General features: G+C 43.8%; 1 protein-coding gene across 6 annotated transcripts in view; it reads left to right on the forward strand.

Moving 5' to 3' along the window:
* Positions 1–22,737, forward strand: part of LOC146796134 (GTPase IMAP family member 9-like) — a 209,142-nt gene that overhangs the window by 150,954 nt on the left and 35,451 nt on the right. For all 6 annotated transcript variants that reach the window (XM_085628514.1, XM_085628518.1, XM_085628516.1 and 3 more), the window contains one exon: positions 16,594–16,686. In XM_085628514.1, the coding sequence (XP_085484640.1) occupies positions 16,594–16,686 (93 nt within the window). The remainder of the gene's footprint in view (positions 1–16,593; positions 16,687–22,737) is intronic.

Here is a 22,737-nt window from a genome sequence, read left to right on the forward strand (position 1 = left end):
CTTCTTTTAATAATTTTATGTCCAAACTTGGCCTTCCTATCAATTGCTCTAAAAACTTTTGCTATGAATTGTGGTACCGGTTTAAACAAAATGTGTAACGCTATCTACATTAATAATAAGGCCATAGAATGCACTAAAACATTTTCTTATCTAGGGTTTCTATTCGACCAAACAGGAAGCTGGACTAGTGCAGTCAAATCTAGAAGACTTTTGTTTAGTAAGTCATTGGCAGCACTGGCAAATTTTAGCAGAAAGTTGGGAAAATGCCCCCCGAGGGAATTACTCCATATATATAAGACAAAATGCATTGCGATTGCGATTTACGGGGCAGGCATTTGGGGTTTCTCTAACGTTACTATTTTGCAAGCGACGGAAAATATGTTTCTTAAATTGTTATTGTCCGTACCAGACAGCACGTTTAACTCCATCTGTCATGCCGAACTTGGCCTACCCTACTTGGAAGACACAATTAAGATCCAGCCTGTCCTCCTGTGGCATAGGGTTTGGACCACTGATGAGTTGTTTTTTAATCGCCACATACTAAAAGATGCCATGGGCCTTGATGGAGTTAAAAGCATAAGATGGCTAGAATATGTTAAACTATTCTTAGGGCAGATAGGCCATCAGGAATACTATTACGATCCCCGCACTTTATGTAATGTGTCTAGAACGGACCTAAAGTCCAGCTGCATGAAATTCTTAACTGAAAAGAGAACATTGAGTGAAACGGACAAAATAACAGTTCAATCCCACTATCTAACTCTGGCCTTTGAACACATACAGCCTTATATTTTAATGGTTACTAGTGATTACGAAAGATTTTTGCTAACTAGATTTAGCTTAAATATCATATTTAGGTCTCTAAGTTTTCCATAAATGAACGACTGGTCAAGAATATTATGTAAATGTCCGTGCGATGATCTCTCCGCACAATCCTCCTTACACATTCTATTTTTCTGTAAATTTTTTCATAATCCTAGGAAAAGATGGATTGTACCAGTGCTTAAAAAATTAGGACTGAGACAATGTCGCCCGCATTACTAGCACTACAATTCCTGGATAACGAATATATAATTTATGCTACTACTGTTTTTAAAAAAAAAACAATTTAAACTGCGGAAATCAATTGCATTATAAGTGTTATATCTTTTTCGTTCCTTTTAACTTGTATAAACCCATGACATGTACTTTTATGGTATGCTTTTAAAGTATCCGAATAAAGTATTTTGAATTTAAATTTGACTAGTCGTGGCTGCCATCTGTACTAGCAACTAAGTCAGGAAATTGGCTACCAAAGGAACTAAAGCCACGATCATATACAACAGTACTAAAAGTGTGGTCTTCAAATGTGAGACACTTAAAGTACCTAATATGTGACCTGGGTGAATAAGCCACTGGTGTGAAGTTAACATCATAATTCTGCATGAGACCTAGAGTCTGGCCTCGACCCTGCTAATTGGTTACATTGAATTTATAAGCCTGGTGCAGAAAACAAAGCCATAAGATTGGCTAAGAGGTGGGCTGCAATCTACATTGCATTAGACCTAGCAACAAAAGAGCAACCACATTGATGTGGAGGAACAAAGGGGTCTAGTGATAAAACTGGAAAACTGGTCATAGTTAACATCGATATCACACCTCGCCCAGTACAAAAGTGCAAGATTATCTTGAAGCTGCAGTAATTAATCTCAAAACCTAGCTCGAAAATACTAATACTATTAACTGGAGAGTGTAAAATAAACTGGATCCATGCCCCTCATGGAGCTGGGTTTGTAACGCTACAAGACGAGAAGTGTAATATCCCAGAACAACAGAAAGCAGCCCTTAAACAAAGGGACTTACTAGGTGAAAGGGCCTTAAGCTAATGTAGTTAAGTGGGCCTACATTTTATAAATGGAAGGGCACAAGATCATAAGCCGCCATCCGGTACATGTATTTCAACAAAATCTGAATCCCTTATAGACTATACATAACTAAGCCTTTCCCTATTCAGCTACATAAAAGTGTTCAATATCGATCAGTGCTCCGAAAGTGACCACTTCCCACAGCGCTTAGAGTTAGACAATGAATGAAGCACCCAGATAATAAAAAAGTTGAAGAGGAATGGAAAGATAGCCAAAAGGATCATGGAGAATAGTCAAATGCTATTGGATAGTTTGACCTTCACCTTAGACTGCCAGATAAATGTATGGGCAGTAGCAACAGGACAACTGGTAGATGAATTCAAGCCCAAATCAAAGAGGGCCTACACCTTGGGCGCCAAGAGCAGCTTTCTCAGGGGCATATTATCAAAACAGGCGATAAAATTATTGCCGCTTTAGCAGCAGAAAACTGCAGCTAAAACAGCGATAATGGGCTTGATAATATGCTCTATGGAATTCCAATTGAAGCCCATGTTAGATGTGAAGGACATCTAACCTGAGCTTCAATTGGAATTCCATAGAGCATATTATCAAGCCCATTATCGCCGTTTTAGCGGCAGTTCTCTGCCGCTAAAGCGGCGATAATTTGATCACCTTTCTTGATAATATGCCCCTCAGTTGGTTCACCCAAGATCTGTGAAAAAATAAACTAAAGAAGTAGATGACACTCCTGAGGTGTTCATGAAAAGACATCACGCTGTTCACTGCAATTAAAAATGTAAAGAACAAATATAAACAAGAGATGTGGGCTTCAAGGCGAGAGGAAAATGACACATTTCAGGCACAACTGCCCCATTTAGGCAAAGTCAAGAATTCAACAGCTTCTGGAGTATGGGAAATAACCAGGAGAAGGGAAGCAATGCGGCAAATAATGCGAACATCTCAGGGACCAAATGGTCCTCCTTACTGGTTCTTAACCAGAAGGGATACAATAAAGTTAAAAAAAGACCACCTTGATATGCAGCAAAACCAAACGGGGACCACTAATGAGCCTAATGGGTAAGAGTCTAGCTTCACAAAAAAAAGAATACCTGGGATCATCAAGAAAACTCGCAATGATTGTGCCCTGGGACCTAACAACCTGCACCAATCATTGTTTAAATTCAGTCCTGACTTTTGTGCAGATTCCCTAACCCCAATTTTTATTCACTGTCTGGCAAAAAAACAGCTGTTAGTGTTCTGTTGTTCCTGTGTGTTTGTAGTACTTTTTTTTTTTTTACCGCAAATGCACACTCGCAGCAATTTTTACGGTGAAGGGCGCAAGTTTACAAAAAATTGCATGCTGGTATGATTCGGAAATTTCATGTAACAAGCAAAATGCAAAATTACAAAAACTATGCACATTTCTTCAGCATCATGTACATTTTGCCCATGCCAATATAAAATTACACTTTTTTGAAAACTAGAGACCTGGAGAATCCAAGAAAATGTTACTTGCAAAGATTAAACAACATTTTTTATTTTCATAATGTTCTGCAAAATAGTATTGCCTCATGATAATTAAGCTGACCTCTCAAATGTTGAGCCTGGGGTTGACAGCGTTAACCCATTGTTACGAACCAGGTTTGCAATGATGCATTCTCATCTCACAACGGCAGCCCTTTTAAGGTGCTCATTTTCAGTAGCAGAGAATCCGTGGAAATAGGATGGTGAATGGTCAAAAATACTTTTGAGGCCTATTCACAAAATGCATTTTGTAGTACTACAAGAGCACTACTATCATACAACAAAATGCTATTCACCAACCCACATTCTGAGCTACCTCCGCTTCTCCTATTATTCTGTGTACAGAGATCTGGTCCCTCAAGCCATAGGCATTCATTTTAGTAGTAAATGTGGGAAGGGCAGGAAGGAGTGGCTGGAAAATGAAGTATGCTTACTGATAAAGGTAAAGTGTTAAGGGAGAAACAAGAAGGAATTAGGGAAGTGTTAGGGAAAGTTTTGCATGCGCCCACAAACATGTAAACTCATACCTATTCACAACATGTACTTCTAAAGTTACTATAGTCAAAAGGACCCAAAACAGTCATTAACTTGATAGCTGGAGTACGTCCAGCACCACACAGGGCCAGCCACTGCTACTGAAACACCCTGCCATAGAACAAAATAGAGGTAAGGACTTAAAATAAAACCCCATAGAAAAATATTTGATTAAATGACAATATTTAAAATTCTTGAAAATATAAACACATTTAATTTAGCATTAAAAACGAGAGTATTGGGATACATCTAATGATTTTTCTCCCTATTGCTATATCCATTACTTCTATTATGGTAGAAAACATCTCTGGGCTAAATTAAGGCATGTATATATTGACCACTGGTTAGATGACGATTTCTACTTTTAATTTTAAGCTGAGAGCTGGAGTACATCAGGCACCATTCATGGGTAACCCCTGGCACTGCAACATCCTTCAGTAGAAAATAATAGAGGTAGGGACTTAAAATACAACCCCATAGGAAATAATGCCAAGGACATCAAGGGGAATACCCTGTGACACAAGACGTCAGGCTCATCTAGTTTGGTAGAAATTTTGGAAAAATACTGGCTTGGAAACCATCTAGAGATGAGCTACAACCATTCTTTTTGAGAAGGAGCATTTCTTGTATAAGTCATGGGTCACAATTGACTCAAATAACATATTCAAAACTGCTGAGGATTTCGCTGGTGCATTTAGGCCCTTGGCATTACATCTATCCGTCTTCAGTATTTGTAAAACAAGGTGAACGCATGCATCCAACAAATAAGGACAAAATTCACTGATATGAGAAAGAAGTGCGCTCCATTATCCTATCAAATAGCACATGAACATAGCCCCAAAGAATGTATTTCCCTAACACCCATTAACAAAACATGAAAGGAAAAACATAGGGGTGTGGGGCTTTATAACAGTGGCTTGTTGGGTTTTCCGATCCGAAATGGAATTTGCAGTGATTACATTTTAAGGTGGTGCATTTCTACCTTTCAAGCCATCCTTCCCCCTACCAGCAAGAACGTTTACATTCATATTGTGGGGATAGCTTAGAATGTTCTTCATTGCCCTGAGATTTTGAGGCTGATTTTCCATGACCCTAAATGATCACTGTATGCTAACCAAATCTCTCTGGTGTCAGAGTACACTGGCAGGAGTTACAACATTATCTTCAGGTGAAGTCAAGTCAAAGAAATCCTTATTCAGCCAACAAACATCATAATAGCGCCTAGAGGTGAAGGCTTCCTTATGTAATGCACATTCAGCCACTTAGATATTCTTGATCCCAGTTCATCACAACTGGGAGATGCTTCTAGAGAGGCATCCATTACAGCTCCAGGGCCCAGGGGTTCCTAAGCAGCTTTAACAGTTTTGACCATCACCTCCTTTTGCATTAATAAGGGATCTTTTGAGTTTGAAGAAATTCCATAGCTTTGCTAAATTAAATGGGACTTAAAGTCGACCAGTATTACAAAAAGGGTACAAAGTTCCTCTAGTCAGAAAAAGAGATATTGAGGGGGGGATTGTTAGTAGGTCTGTCACGTGTCACGGAAGGGGGGAAAACCCTTTTCGGAACTAGGGCTTTCACACACTCAGCAAGCTAGGTGTCATGCTTCATCATTTGAGCCTGCCCCTCGTCAGGTCGGCGCTGCAATTCCTGACGGGCTCCCAATAATGGGGCTCTTTAGCGGGGATCTTTTATTCCTGCCGAAGGGTGCTGTGGGGGTAAGAGGCCCTAGAGTGTGTAGATGTAGTGAAAGTGTTTAAAATAGGTACTGTTGGTCCACGAATGAAAAATTTATTAAAGTGGTGAACAGCCTAATTAAAACAAATGGAAAATGAGGTGGGTATAGCCACTAGTGGTTTATGTAGCTAGTTGTGTATGCCCTACGCTCAAAGAGATCAACATGTTTCATGCCTAGGTAGCCAGAAATTGGTCACGGCAATTCCTCAGGATCAAAGAAACAAACTATCTACAACAAAGGTGTGTGGATTCTACATACCTAATAGGTGCTTGGAGGTAACCTAAAAAAATAAAAGAGAAAAAACAAAAGAGAAAAACAACACATGACAGTATATCACATAATAAAATTGTACTCACAAGATGAAATCATCAAGAGATTAGTGGTAACATACTCCCAAGTGGGTAGTGGAGAAACATGGGGGCGAAAACAGTGACTGGACCAAGGGTAGAGACAGGGGAAAGAACCAGGTGAACAACTCACCTAAACTACTGGCAAGGAAATCTTGCAGCAGTGACCGGCGGGTAAAAGGACTCCAACGTGGGTCCTGAAATCAAACCGGAGAATGGGTTTTTTTTTTTAAAAAGGACAAAAAAACAAATCTCGTATGGCTGAAGAAGTTGGCTCATATCATGACCCCAACGGGGGTGAGTATGAATCAGGGAGGTGAGGCAGCCTAGTCCTCCGTGGTGTACTACCATGGGCGGTTAGGTGTGCAACCAAGGTGGCCCTCATACCCAGGGGCCACGGCGTGTCGCCGCCCAGATGATCAGGGGGGAATGCCATAATCTCATGGACTCCTCGTGAGCATTGCGGGGACCGCCGTGGCCCCTGGCAGCGGAAGGGTCAATGCAAGGACGGTGGCGCCCACGGTGTCACAGGAGTGGAATATGGAGCAAAAAACCCCCTCCGTAGATGGAGACTCACCTCGATAGGTGTCTGGAATCAGGGGAATACAGGAGCGTGTTGAACTCACCTGCGTCGGTAGACGCGTATGAACCATGACCTACCCCTGCCGCCGGAACTGGGATGGGTGCAGGAGTCATCGGAGGTGGACCAGATAAGGAAGCTGCAAGCCGGATGACGCAACACGTGACCGCAGGAGCCGTTCTCCATAGGGGGAGGAGTAGCGGTCCGTGCGGCCATCTTGGAACGGTCAGAAGATCCATCTACTAGCAACCGGGAAACGTCCCCATAGGTGGAGGGTTTGTGGTCCGGGTAGTTATGTGAAATAAAATAAAAAGGACCTGAAACCATACGGGAGACATTGCAAAGATGCCATGGACCCGGGTTGAATAGTAATGGAGACTTAAAAAAGGTGGCAATCATGGCGGCCATGATGGATAGGGAAGGTCTGGTCTACATAGGGGGGATGCCAAAAGTGCATCTGTATAAACAGACCAGAACGGCATTCGTCCGCTTGAGCAAAACAAGGAGAAATGGGTTAATAAAACAAAAGTTAAAAAGGAGGGTGCAAGTGAGAATGCCTGCGAAATACAGTGGGGTTAAAAACCGGAAAAACTCTATAAAAAATATGATGTCACTGTGAAGTATAGTAAAGTCACAGAAAAGTAAGACCGGGAGTGGTAAGCGGCAAGGGTCACAGGACATGGCTGAACGATTGTGTGAGATGACAGTCACACAAAGGAAATCTGGAGTGGAAGACTCGAGTGACATTAGGAAGTATCTCAACCAGTGAGCGCAGACCATGGAATGTCATCATTTAAGCCGGTCAAGTGTGATGATAATCTAAGGACCCATCTCTGTTCTAGCCTAAACAATGCATTCTGAGAGATCTGGGGGTGCGCTTCTAAAACCACCCAGCTGATGGCATCAGTGTGATGTTGCATTTCTTTGAAGTGCGTGTAGAGTTTGGTTGTAACCCTCTGACAACGTATATTGCTCCTGTGTTCCGCCATCCTAGTCTTAACCATGCGGGTAGTCATGCCTATATAGACTAAATCACAGGGGCATTTGATCATGTAGACACAATTTTTGGTGTTACAATTAGTATGTCTGGTAAGTGTCCAGTGGAAATCATTCTTGAAAGTAATGTCTTTGCAGGTGATAGTCAGGTTACAAACTACACAGGAACCACAAGGGAAGTGGCCTCTGACTGGGGGTAAGTCCCACATTGTCCTTTGTGAAGCGGTCGTGTTTAATCTAGGTCTGGTATGGACCAATAGGTCCTTTATGTTCTGTGTACGTTTATAGGCAAACCTAGGTTTGGGTATGTTAAGATTGCCCGTCTCTAGAATACTCCAGTTTCTCAAGATGATCTTCCTGATCCTGGTGGAATCAGGTGTAAAAGAGGTAACACAGGTCAAGATGTCAGTTGCAGGTTTGGTGCGTGTTTCCAAAAGAGCCTCACGTGGGTTATTCTTAGCCCTTTTCATGGAGTTATGGACATGTCTACCCTCATGTCTACCCCCATTTTTATTTCCTTGAGGAAATGCTTGAGAAAGTCTTGGTGAGTGTCACACATTCTACTTATGCTTGTGTTCTGTCCGGTGAAAAGGGCTACAATGAAAATTTGTGGTTATATTTGTCTTTCTTTGTCTACTAGTGTTGCAGGATGTTCTTGACTTTTTTATCCTGTCTGCTCCTGTTGCTAGTCATACTAGCCAACACAAGCCTCCAGTACATTCTGAAGTGCAACCCTGATGGACAGCGCCATCTGGGACAACTGATCACATTGTTGTCGCTAGTGTCTCACTTCGCCGCCAGCATCAGTTACCAAGGCCTTTTGCCTACTCAGAAGACCCTTTCCAGGATCAGTTTTTCCTCACTTTCAGTTACACTCACTCTAGGAAACAGCGAAGGGTGTTCAATGCAGGTCTGATCATTAGATGGCTTCACAGGTGCTCGCCTGGGTCAAAGTCTTAACTAGTATCTGCTTTTAGGCTTGATGTTCATATATCAGTGATGGATTTGAGTGATCACAAACATCAAGTGGGCTCTGGATCCTGGCAGACAAAATATGTTGTCTCAGGTCTCTTATGGGGAGGATCCTGAAGTGCAAGAGCCAACAATAGGGACCCAGAGCTGTTTTTCTGTATCTTTTTTCTGCAAGTGTTGCACAATGGCGATACCACCTAGGTTTCACCTCAGTGGCCAGAAATGCTGATTCTAAAATCCCTGCCACCATGGGCGCATCTAACCACCAGCTATCATACTATACAGGGAGGAGCCCTTCTGGTCTCAGCGAGCCCAGGTATGTCTCCATATGTTTGAACTGCTGTGTAATCCAAGTCCCAAGAACTCCAGATGATAGGAAGTCCTCTTTCTCTTTAGGGTGAAGACCCATCTGCAGAAGCATTGCTGCTCACATTCTGGGGAGGAGAAAGCTGTTTTTCCTGGTGTTTGAAGAGCACCAGAGAAGTGAACCTCTTCATACTCATCTTTGGCCACATCCCCATGAACTGATTTGAAATGAGATTTGTGTATCTTTTATAATAATTTTTATTTTATTTTATGTGTTATTCAAATCCTCTGTTGACTGATAGTAACACACAGTGATAAAATAGTAATTAACCTGTAACTGAACTAGTTGAAATATCTCTTTTCTCAGATAAGAAGAAACTTGTGAATGGTTAGCTCATTTATTCTAGAGATTGGTTCATGTATAGCAGCAGGATCAGGCTGGGACAGAAAGTAGGTCTGGCATCAAAATAAACGTTGCCTCCATTAGAGATTTTAATAGCTAGAAAACAGCCAAATTTGAAACAAGGGCAGTTTTGAAAATGTGAAGACACACTGTATGGGTGTTCATCAAAGAAATGAAGACTGCATGTATTTGTCTTTGCTGCATGCTATATATGTGATAATATCAGGGGAATCACCAGTAAAAACTGGTACACCAGACCATAAAAGAGGCCCACAAAAAACAATACAACATGCCCACACACTGACTTGTAAGTTCCAGCTCTGCCAAGTGCCACACATCCGGGGTTCATCTAACGCATTTCAGTGCTGGCAAACACATCAAGACATTGAAGTGTAAGGTCATTCAAAGCAATCTCTTCAGTCTGTGACTTACTACTCTAAGCAGGGTCAGCTTTCAGGTATTGGAACCGGTGCAACCTGTTATCCTGCAGGGAAGATCCCAGCCAAGAGTCAAGTAGAACTGAGGTTGCGTATATATGGTACAGACAGGCCTTGATAGGTGAACGCAGCTACATTGTATTTTTATTAAGACATTTGCATGTGTGTTGTGTGCTGTGTTGCTCTGCTAGGCTGACACTGAACTTGTTCACAACATGAGACACTGCTGAGGCATGTTCCCTCACTGAGGCTCACTTGGCTTTGCATCTTGTAAGCAATAGTTGTTTGTCTCCACTGTCATACTTCCAGACAGTCACCTCTGGAGAAATCTAGAGACTGCAGCACTCATTAGCTCCTCCTTCTCATGCCTCATCCCAGTCTTAACAGGTGAGGTTCAGCCCTCCGTGTCAGTGCCCTCACATATCCTGTAAAACATAAGGTAGCCCTTTTTAGGTTTCACTTGTTGAAATCACTTGTATTTAATATATCTTAAACAGAGGGCTCTTATTAGTTCCCATAGCCAAAGTACTGTGTTTATTCACTTTTGTGTGGAACTTTGTATTTGTTAACTTTTCCTGCCTTCAAGTATTTACAATACTTCTACTAAAGCTGTTCACACAGTTAAAGCCCCATTCACTGTCAAGATAAGATATCTTCCCACTGAAAAGGCAGACAGCTTCTAACAGTATGCCTCTATTTTATTACTTAGTTGTGCTAGGCAGATGCTTTACCCTAAGAACGTTTGTGGCATTTCCTGTCCATGCCTCAGTACCTTTCATTGCACTTTGTAGGCATTATCAGATAGATTTTTTCAGTAATCAATTTGGTCATTAAAATCAAATTCTAAATTTTGTAATAAACATTGTCGTTAAAAATAGTTAACAGACAAGAGATTTGCTATTTTACTACTGAACAGGCAGCCACAAGTGCGGTTAGCTTGTAGACAACAGGGTCATGATTTTGAATGGTGCATCAGGTGCTGTGGCACAGGGCCCAAAAGTTGTCAGAACTCCTCTAAACCCCTAATATTGCTACATTTTGATACTATACAGGCAGACACAATTGTAGTTATCTTGCAGTTAAAAGGGGCTTGAGTTGAATGGTGGCACCAGGGCCAAAAGCTCCAAGTTCCCCACTAAACGCACAATATTGCTAAATTTTACTACAAAACAGGCGGTCACAAGTGCAGTTATCTAGCAGGCACTAGGGCCATGATTAAAATGGTGCTGCAGGTGCAGTGGCATCAGGGCTAAATGTTGTCATAACATTTATGGACACCAAATAATGCTATATTTTACTACTAAACAGCCAGTCATGAATGGAGTTATCTTACAGTAACTAGGGGCATGATTTGAATGGTGCAGCAGGTGCAGTGGTACCGGGCCCAGAAGTTGTCAGAACTCTTCTAAACACATCATATTGCAATCACATCAATTAATTCTATTATTTGCCTCTTTCATTTCATTTTTCAAAAACGTTCTGTCACTTACCCACACTATACCACTAGTAACAGCACAATATATTGCCTTTTTGTACATAAAAAAGTCATAACACTTTAACAGGCTTTCTGTACCTTATATTGTACAACTACTAAGCAAGCTACAACATACAACAAAAAACAGATTATTAATAATCACATAGGCAAAACAAATTTACCAATGCTTGTTTTAACTCTGCCTACCATTGAATCCCCTCCCTTCCCCCAGTCACTTACTTCTTGCCCAATGTGTTGGCGTGCTAGCGTATTGGAGAGTGGGTCCCAGTGGGGTAAGAAGATCAAGTGAGAGTGAGATTTATATTTAATAAAGTGCTTTGTCTCTGTTGTAAATAGTGTGGCTAGCAAGGCTGGCAGTGCTTCTCCTGTGGCATAGGAGAGCCTGTCACCCTCCACGTTCATGAGCTAAGCTGGGGCAAGGAGAGGTTACAGGGCAGGCTCTGTAGCAGAGATTGAATCGCAGTTGTTGAATCCCGGCACTATGGTGCATCACAAATGGGTCGCACACCCGGGTTTTGCAGGTTCTGGGAGGAGGCGAGTAATTATGTAGAAAAATAGCTGAAAAAAAGGGAAAATACTGGTGGCCTAAGGAATGAGCATCTCAATTGGAGGCTTTAAGGTACGAGCCCTCCTCTTGCCGTAAATTATAAAAGCAGTCTGTTTAAGTTTGGACCCAGTAAAACATTCACTTAAGACATTTAAAACGGAGTATCTAGAGGTTCTGCTATAAAAAATCTGTCAAGTAAAATTTTCTCCCCAGAACGGACTGCTATCCATACTGACATGATGCCTACGAAAAAAAAAAGTGAGAGGCATGAAGTCCTAAAAAAGGATTTCTATTTATAGTAGCTGACTGTTAGCTGTGATGTTATTACACTAATTACTGACACTTTGGGCCTTATTACAATGTTGGTTGAAGTTGCCTCTGACCGACACCGTCTCGTTCTTAGGAACAACCGACCTCTGATTACAATGCGACCAAACACTGTTCGGTCGGATACTCACATTTCTTATGGGAGATTGTGTTACGGCCGTAAACCGTCAATAATACAGGCTCCCATAAAGAAATGGGTGTGTGTGGAAAACCCTGCATCCCGTGGCAGGTACCCCGTGATGCCGGCCAACCAGTGCATGGATTTACAGGAGTTCCCCTAGGTACCCCCTCCGCTACCAACCATAGGCCGCGGAGGCAAGGGGGCCCTGCTAGGGGCTCCTAAAATCCCTTTCCGACAGCCTTTCTGTGTCGGACAGGCTGGCACAGAAAGGCTGTGGAAAACGACATAGCAATCCTGATGGCGGAAACGCCATCCATAGGGGATTATGGTGCGGTTCCAACCACCCGGAAGACTCTGAGAGCCAGTTGGAACTGTGTCGGAATGACCAGCCAGTTTACGCTCCGACCGCTGACATCGTAATTCAGCAGATGGACTGCTAACTGACCGCGTCTGTCAGAAACCCTCCGACTGCGGTAGGAAAGCTTCTGATTAGTGGTCGGAGGCTTTCCGACTGACATCGTAATCAGCCCCTTTATGATGATTCGACTGATTACATCTGGGTGTTAATCACGGTATAGTTTAAGCCACTGTGAGCCATAATGAAGACTGATTGAGGAGTATCTGCAGGTCATACTGAAGCCTAAGAAAAGTACTTAAAAAAGAATCATCTGAAAATTTTCTGCTGAGAACAAGACAAAGGAGCTAGTCTCTGTTACAAGGAGAACGTTGGAATCAGTGATAAAAAAAGGGGCAAAATAGAGCATTAGCTGAGCCTCATGACAAACACAAAGGCTTAACTTTGACAAGGACACTGATGAGAGTCCTAAAGCAAAATATATTCAAGGGCATCAGTTGATAAAGGAGACAGCCAATATTGGATACGCTGGAATTCCAGGAAAAGTTTCAACAGGACGAGGGTGATTTCATTATGCAGTATACAGCTTCTCTGGAAGATGCTCGGCAATTCCATGAGATAGTGAAAGTAATGGGGTTGAGGGAGTGGAAAGACTATGATAAATCTTCCTTCCTGAGATTTTTAGTATAAAGATTACCAATGGAATAATTTGATATGAATTTTCTCCCAAATGTCATAGGTTACTACCATCTTGGTCAGTATGGTACCTGCTTAAATTTTGGCTTCTGAGGATCCTTCACTCCCTGATGCTCTGGAGAGGATGATGCTGTGGAGAGGAAAATCAGAAATGCCTTCAGTAGTAGCAATTAGGCCTTGCAAATCAGTCTTGACCCTGTGCCCCATGGGAACAGTCCAGACCGAACTGCCAGGCCAGGTCCTCCCTCGACCGGAAACAAGCGTCCTGGGACCGGTTTCAGGGTATGTCTCTCTTCTTCATCCAGGCTAGCTTGAATCCAGTGGCACAGTGGGCAAGGGACCACGTCTGGGCATACACAGCCCACTTAGGGCGAAAAGTGTTACAGCAAACAAATGATGGATTTGGGCCCAGATCTCTGCACTGGGGTGAATGTATGACATTGTTCTGCATTCTGTCTATCAACTGTTGTTTTTGCATGTGTCACCCCGAGTGGGACGGGTATGCCCAGACGTGGGTCCCGTGCTCTTCATGCCACTGAAATCAAGCTATCCTGGCTGAAGAGGGGTGAAACCCTGAAACCGGTCCTAGGATGCTTGTTTTCAGTCCAGGGAGGACCTGGCTTGGCAGTTCAGGCTGGACTTTTGCAATGAGGCACAGGTTCAAGACTGATTTGCATATGGCTGGGTTCAAACTGGAATGGCATGGTGAGCAAAAAAAATGATGGATTTACGCCCAGATCTCTGTACTGGGGTGAATGTATGACATTGTTCTGCATTCTGTCCATCAACTGTTGCTTTTGCATGTTTTTATTTTGGGCGTAGTAGCATTGCGCTCCAAAAATCGATCAACGAACAATGAGATACTAATAAATATAATACATTTCTTTTATATCGTCCAAGTGGTGCAGTACTAAGTTTGCTCAATGCCTTCAAGTAGAGGAAGGCGTTTTGTGTCAGCTTGTGGACTATGGAGAAGACCAAAAAGCCAGATTAGTAAAGGGCGGAGACATTTTCGTATCTGAAATGCAGATCGTTCTGACTCATAACACAGTGGTTTGTTGTGGGGTTTTTTACCTGCATCTCCGCAGTTGGTTGCTGTGGTGCATGAAACAATGTACTAAGTGCACCATCTATTAAAGTGAGCAAAAAACGCAACTGATGCAGAAGTAGAATACAGGAATGAGGAAGAGAAGAGAGATGTGGAAGCAAATCAAGGGAGAGGGTAGAACAGGGGGAGAAAGAGAGAAACACAAGGACACAGAGAGAGCAGAGTAATGAAGGAGGAGAGAGAGGAAAAGAGGGCCAATAGAGAGAAGTGAAAGCTAGTATTGAGTGGAATTCAGAAACCAAGGAAAACAAGTGAATCTGCACCTCTGCAGCCGCTCCTGGCGCTGAGGCCTGGGGGGGGGGGGGGGGGTGGCGGGGTGGGGGTGCTCTATGTAGAAATAACATATGGGTTTAAAAACACCCAAATGAGAGTTCTTTGGAAGTCCAGCAGTTTTCAGGCATCAAAAAGAAGGTCAGAATAAATCTGGTGATTTATATAACTGCCGGAGAGACATTGAGTTGTCTCTAGTGCCAGTTTTAACGCATCATAAAGTAGCATAGTAGCACATAGGGTTAACATGCCTGCTGAAAAGAAAGAGCACCATGCAGATCACAGAACTGGATTTTATGTGGTTAGCTCAGTGAGCTACTGCTTTTGTCACAGAAGTATGTTTGTTACTTGCAGTTTATTAAGTTACAACCCAATATATAGAGACCTATGAGCTGTTATCAAAGAGCTGCATGCAAACTGCATTGTATGGGTCCTAGCGTTTATGTTTTCCCCAGTCTTACATTATCCTAATGTCCAAAGAAAAGGATTTGTTTGGATAGAAAAACATTCTTATTAGTAAAGCTAACTCCCAAACACTGCGGTACGTTTTCAATCCTGAGTTTGTACTTCTGAGCAAACACTCTTAAAATATACTAATGATGAAATGTGATTCTTTCATCTGGGAATTCTCATTGTTTTATGTACCATTTCCTAAAGACTGATTTACACATGTTTGATTCATTGTCTCTGTATACAGTTTGCGTGGTGGACACTGGTAGAAGTAGGGTTATAAAACAAATGAAAACAATATGAAATGCACGTGAGAGAGGGACTATAGAGAGATGAGGGGCATCGGTGGTGGGTGGTAGTGAGGGAATCTTGGGAGAAGGAGGTTCTTGGAGGGGCACCAAAAAAACATTGTTGCACAGGTGTCACCAGCACTAAAGCCGACCCTCTTAAGGAACATATGAGAGGAGGAGATAAAAAGGACAGAGAGGGGGCAGGTGAAAGAATAATAGAGGGGAAAGAATGAAAGGAATGAGGAAAAGTTGACAGATGACAAAGCAAGAAAGGAGAAGAATACTGGATGGAAATGCAAGAAAGGAAAGTGCAGGGTAGAGAACAGAAGTGAAGAAGTAAAAGTGGCCACTGAGAGGAGCCTAAGAAAGGAGAGTGGAGGAAAGAACAAGGCAAGAGAGTGGAGGTGAGAGAATGGGACGAGGGAAAGTGGAACGAAAAAGTGGGGAGAACTAGACAAGCTTCGGTGAACCCAGTCTTTCCTGGTAAGCAACTGTGGCATTTGTTTCCTTTATTTGGAGTTGCACTGTCTAAAGCACTGTTCCTTTACCCTGTACCAAGGTTTGAAGCATCACTCATGCCCTGCTAGGAAGGCATTAAGGGGCAAGATTGGCCCATCCTAAGCCATTGCGCTGGCCAGAAAGAGAACAGTGCCTTTCTCTTGCCTGATTTACATTGCATCCATCTCATTTTTGTCGCCACACTATTTTAGAATGTTCAATGGGGAGGGGATCCCCAAACCTAGCTTGATCACTTAGAAACACTATAGTGTTTTTTTGTGCTTCAGACCCCGTCTTTACAAATGCAGGTTGATATTAATGGAAGAAAGAACTGGGGTAGGGCCCTTAATCAATTGAAGGATGTTGATCTCTTTAAAGGTCATTCCTCGAGGATTACATTTCATGAAAGGGATCGTTTCTGTGGTTTATTTTATTGCAGGGACACAACTGCTTCGTCCTTTTTATAATATGTGTCACTCTTAGTGTCACACATAAGGCTTTGAAATGTCACACACAAGCACACTGAAATCATTTAAATATCACACATGAGCCAGCCGAAATCCTGGCAGCTCTGAGGACCACTCCTGCTGGAGCTGCCAGAATAAATACCCTGCAGGCCATTTCACCCTGTATATCAGCAAATTCCCCCATCGGTAGAAGATCTGTCTTGATTTAAAAAGGAGCTCTGTTGGGCTTAGTGATGTGGTGTGTGAATATTACACAAGTCGTTGATAAATTTATTTTTTCCACTACAGTCAAAGACAGACTCGAATGGTGCGAGGAAAATGTAAGACGGCTGTTACAACGTCACAAAGCTAACGAAGAAGAAATAAGAACATCGCATTTAGGTATGTGAGTGTCCTTCTTTGTTTTAGGCAAAACTGATGTGTGATGCAAAATATGATGAATTATAGCAGTTTTCTATCACAGAGAAGAGCGTTCAATTTCATTTAAAGCATTCATGGTCATACGCATTGACATCCCTTGTGTTAAAAGCAGCCGCAGCCTGTGGAGGGAGTTCCGTGGGGCGGTAAGGCGGGGCGGTAAGGCAGGGCGGGGGAGGGGCAGGGTGGGGGGTTCTAAAAACCGGAATATGGATAATTGCAGGTAAGTAAACAATTAAATAAATAAAAAGAATTTCGTAGCGCGCGCTGCATCGCAAAATGCGATACAGCGCGCGCTACGAAATTAGTTTAGAACCCCCCACCATGCCCCTCCCTCTCCCGCCTTACCGCCCCACAGAACTCCCTCCACGGGCCACGGCTGGTTAAAAGGAGTTCACCGTGGGGCACATTTACAAGCCCCTTGCGCTACCAGTGCGTTTTTCTGACCCACCGACAGCGCATTTTTCTGCCCCATGTTTACAAGGGCAGGAAAAGAGACCATGCATGGCATTTTACCACCCTGCTTGGATTTTCCTGTCCTTTTAAATACAGCCCGTTTATACACAGCACTTTGCGTGATAGGGGCGTGCCATGGGTGTTGCTGTGGGTGTTCCCATGCAACACCCATGGAACCAGACACACTTCCAGATTCACAAGAAATCGTAAATTTTGAAATTTGTCTGAATGCTACGCCTCCCCGGGGGATGCGTAGGGAGGCACAACAAGGAGGAATGCAATAATTTCTCCTCGTTTTTTTCCTGTTTCTATGCATGCTGCATTCTGCAGCACACATAGAAAGAGGAAATCACCTCTGGTGATTGTTTATGTCCAGGAAGTTGCCCCTTTCTGAACATAAACAATCCATTAAATAAAGACTTTTTACAAGTCCCATGTCTGCTAATGGAGCACATATAGAAGTTGTAAAACGCCATTTCTTATTGTTTATGTGCAGGAAAGGAACCCTTCCTGCACATATACAATCATCCCCGTGACGTCGGCATCCTTGCAGCATGGTGCAAGAGTGCCTGCATCGGCGCATGGCAGCAGTTTGTGCGCCAGCGCAGGGGGAAGCACAGAGATGCAACATATTGTTGTAAATATATTGCATCCCTGTGCTTCCAAACTAACAGCGCGGAGCAGCAAAATGACTTGGTACACCGCACTGCGTTAGTTTATTGTAAATCTGGCTCATAGTGTTTTGTCAGTGCAGCGCCTGGCTGATGGATACAGAGATATTGTCATTTACCGAAGAGTCGCACAAGCTCAGCACTTTCCTTTTGTCAGTCAGCATACAGAACTCACTGAAGTGTGGGGGGCGTTCGTGTGAGTGAATGAAGGCCTTTATTTTGTATCGCCAATGTTTACTTTCAAAACTAGACGAAATCGGGTATATAGTCTACGTAAAGTAGCTCTACTGTAATGCCAAATATGTACCAAAGACAGGCTAAAATACAGCGGTGGGATAAAAGCTGAAGACATACAATTGTATTCAGTGTAGATCACCCATGTGCTTTTTACAGCTCCTAAAGGGGAAAGAGGAAAGATGTTTGTTTTGCAGTGAGCTTCATTTTTAAAATCTGTTATGAAATGCCAGAAGTTGATTTTTTTTTACATTTTATTGTCTATTTTTTACTTTTGTGATTATTTCTAATCTAACAAAGTATTGTTTACTGATTGATTGATGTTTTGTAAGGGCTTCATTTATGGGCAATGGCATAGGGCAGTGCTACAAGTCTCCTTGCTGAGTTGTCCTACGCCAATGTTGAAGGCCCTGTATTTATGAAATAAGGTGCTTTTCTGTCCTTTCCCCCTGTACTGATGCACAATTTGCTGCCAAGCGCCATCATAGGCGCTCTTTCACCATGGTGCAAGGGTGCCTCCATTGCAGGTAGATTGTTTTTGTGCAGAAAGGGGCACCTTCCTGCCCAAAAATAATCCAGAGAGACGTTTTCAAATATGTCTCCTTGTAATACCTGCTCTGCAGAGGCTTAATGTTTTGGCGCTGCCCTGGGTGATGTGATTAAGTAAATCTGGGGCAGTGTCAAAATCCATGGGTGCTGCATGGGAAAACCCCCTTGAAATGTCCATGGAATGCCTCCTTGCTGCAGAGTAAGGCACGGCAGTGACTTGTGCTGCTTTATCTTACTTTACATATATGAGATCATGCTAAGGCAAGCAGAGTTGCTTTGCGTCACCTCATAGATATGATTGAGACGCTAGTGTTGCCAGAGCATCAAAAAAAGTGACACTCCGGTGGCACAAGCCTCTCATAAATAAGCCTCTAAGGGGCTTATCTACATGCCCTGTGCGCTTCCTGAATGTCACATTTTTGGACGTTCTGGTGGCAAGCAGAGCTTAGCCATATCTAAGAGGCCCAGAAAGTCACTGTTAGAAATGGGATTTCTGGTTGGCTAGGGCAAGCGCCTAAGTCAGGCAGAAACCACCACTCTAGTCAGGGCAAAGGAATTACACACTGAAGATAACCACTGCTCACCCCCTTGCTAGCTTGGCAGAGCAGTCAGGCTTATCCCGGAGGCAATGTGTAAAGTGTTTGCGCAACACACTCACACAGCAGCGACACACTAGGCACACCACAAAAGAAACTCCACACAAGGTGATATCAAAATAGCCTTTGTATTACTCATAAAACACATTAGAATGTAATAACATATATGCACTGTGCCACCTGGCACTTGGTATGACCTTACAGGGATTATATACACTAAAGGGCCAATCAGGCCACTGTCATAACCATTATAACTCACAGTTAGTGAAGACAACCAGTAACTACTGGTAAGGATACATTTAGCACAAATGCATTAGACATGAACTTCATAATCATCAGCGCATCCTAGTAATAAGAATTATGCATACATCATAATTAGCAACAGTGCACCACAGCAATCAGGGCACACATGGGTGCTCAGCATAGCACATTAAGCCTAAGCAGCAGAAGCAGTGCACCAAAGTAAGCACTTGTACAGTGCACACATTCCTAAAGTCCCCACCACGGTACAAGCTGCCACCCAGGGGTGCCCAGGGCCCCGTCCTGGGCTTACCCCAAAAATGCTCTTTCCGACATAAAGCTTCCAAACTGGCCCCCTAGCTGCTGATGCAGCAGCAACACGGCATGCAATGCAAAGGGGATGGGGTTGCAACTCACTCTTGTATTCGTCACTGGAGAATGCCCCCAACACTCAGTTTCAGGAGTAATGGCCTGACAGTCCAGCAGGCATGCGATGGGGACTGCCAACAACAAATGTGGCACATACAGGCCCCTGAGGGTGGGAGGTACATACACTGTCTGCTCCGGCGGGGTGACCTCCCTTGGCCAACCCGCGGACGTCAGCAATCAGGCAAAAAAAAAGGACAACAGGGCTCCTCGGCGGGGACTCCTCAGTCTCTTGCCGGTGAGCAGCCCTCCTCTGGACTGCTCCGAGAGCCTGCAAGCTCTGACTTTTGCTCGCCTCCAGCCCTGCCCACAACCAGGCTTCAACTGCCTGACTTTTTCTGTGGCCACGGAAGCCCACAAATGCGGGGCAGGCTCCCGCCCGACTTTGGGATTTGAGGCCTATCTCTTGCTGTAGTGGGCCCTGCCAATCATCAGGCGTAGACTCTGCCTGACTTCCGGCGGGCCTTCCTTAGCGGTTGGCCTCACCCCTAATGATGGCGGACAACATCCGCGGTGCTCTCGCCTTCCACACGGGAGCTCCACCCAAAGTCGGGCGTCCTCAGCCTGACTTCCTGTTCGCGCTTGTGGCTATTTTCACCTGTTCAGGATTCGAGCCAACTCATTGGGCTCAGCAGGAAACACGAGGAAGAGCCCCCACTGCTCTTCTTGTGTGCGGACACCACAAGGTCCCCATGCCACAGGGACGCAGATGAACACCTCCTTAGGGGCCCCAACTGCCAGCATGCAGCAGCGCTCCAAGCTTAGGTCCTGGGCAAATAAGACAAATATGAATACCCCAGCTGAATGTATGACGTTACAACGCATACATTTAGAAGCATGCCTTTACAATGCAGTTTTTGCATCGCAACATCCTTTACATTCTTTTACATCCCATGCCATTACATCGCATTTTCAGAAACTACCTTTACAACGCATTCCATTACATCGCATTATACCTTTACAACGCATACCATTACAATGCATACCATTACATCGCATTTAAGGTAAGTGTTGGATAGTATAGGGGTAATAATTACTATTCTAACTCCAGTGAGTGCAACAGTAGGGTAAGTGTTGGATAGTGTAGGGCTAAATATTACTATTCTAACTCCAGTGAGTGCAACAGTAGGGTAAGTGTTGGATAGTGTTGGGGTAAAAATTACTATTCTAACTCCAGTGAGTGCAACAGTAGGGTAAGTGTTGGATAGTGTAAGGGTACTAATCATTGTAATGGTATGCATTGTAATGACTTGCGATGTAATGTCTGCATTGTAGTGACATGCATTGTAATGACATGCGTTGCAGTGACATGCAATGTAATGGCTGCGATGTAATGACTGCTATGTAAAGGTAGTGTGATGAAATGACTGCGTTGTAAAAGTTGTTTCCTCCCCCAGCCTGTCTCCCAAATGAAGACCGAACAGGGAGCAGGCAGCGCTCGTTGCTTCTCCCTCACAGAAAGCGCTTCTCCTCTTCTGAGCTTCAGATTGACAAAGGGCAGAGATGGGCCCAGGCAGGCCAGCTCACAGGGCCCTCTAGCAGACGGGGTGTCTTCCATGGTGGTTCCTCCTGGCGCCCAACATTCCTTCAGCAACACAGCTCCAACCAGAGACCACCAAACATGGGGTCACAGTCCCAATATGTATACTATAAGTGTCTTTGTTCTTCCCCCTGGCACAGGGCTCTGTGCCCGGTCCAAAGCAGTTCTGGGGAGCACTTACACATCTCTTTTCAGGTGCACAACAACCCTCATTATTATTGGAGGCTCTGACCCCAGACACACCACAGGGGGGCCAAGCCAGCATTGTGTAAGGCAGGCATTGTCCTATTCAGAGTCAGGTGCTACTACTCCCACTACTCCAAATGCAGATCAGCATAATCAGCTTAGCGCTGACTCAACCAGCCCCTCTGGAGCCACTGCACCTCCACAGCCCCTGTCACCCAGAGCCAGACATGCAATACCCAACAATCAGGCACAAAGACACAAAGCACACAGAAATGCCCACTTCTAAAAGTGGCATTTCTAAACTAGTGATAATAAATCTGTGAACACCATTACCCAGCATTTAGTACCACTATTCCAAATATACCAAACTTGATCACGCCACCCCTCTCATATCAGAAATTACCACTGAAACACATATCGGAGAATGCCCAATGCATTCCCATGAGAGGGCTGCCTCAGAGAAGGGAGAAACTAAATAGGCTGTCACTACCAGGACATGCCACACAGTTAAGGCACATGTCCTAACTTTTACCTATATTGCATCCTGCCCATAGGGCTACCCAGGGCCTACCTTAGGGGTGATTGATATGTAGTAAAAGGGGAGTCACAGACGTGGCACCCACTTTATGTGCCACATCACAGCAGCAGCAAACTGTGCGTGCAGGCCCTGCAATGGCAGAGGCCTGAGACAGGTTTGAAAGGCTAACTTGGTGGGTGGCGCAAGCAGCACTGCAAACCCACAAGTAGCATTTAATTTACTGGCTCTGGGTATGAGATACCACTTTACAAGGGACTGATAGGTAAATTGAATACGCCAAATAGGTGTAGACCATAGAGAGCACATGCACTTTAACACTGGAGAGCAGTGATAAGGTGCCCAGAGTCCTAAAACCACCAAGATCAGGCCAGAAAAAATACTAGGAGGAAGGAAAAAAGTTCAGAGATGACCCTGTAAAAAGGGCCAGGTCCAACAGTCACCTTGCATGGCTTTTCATGGCCTCATAGACATAATGTGAGGCAGCACAGCACAAGTTGCTGTGTTGCCTCACACTGCCTCAGGGAGGCGTGCCATGTAACACCCATGGAATTTGGCACATTCACAAATTTACAACATGCT

Source organism: Triturus cristatus, chromosome 10 (genome assembly GCF_964204655.1).
Source record: "Triturus cristatus chromosome 10, aTriCri1.1, whole genome shotgun sequence".
Lineage (NCBI taxonomy): Eukaryota > Metazoa > Chordata > Amphibia > Caudata > Salamandridae > Triturus > Triturus cristatus.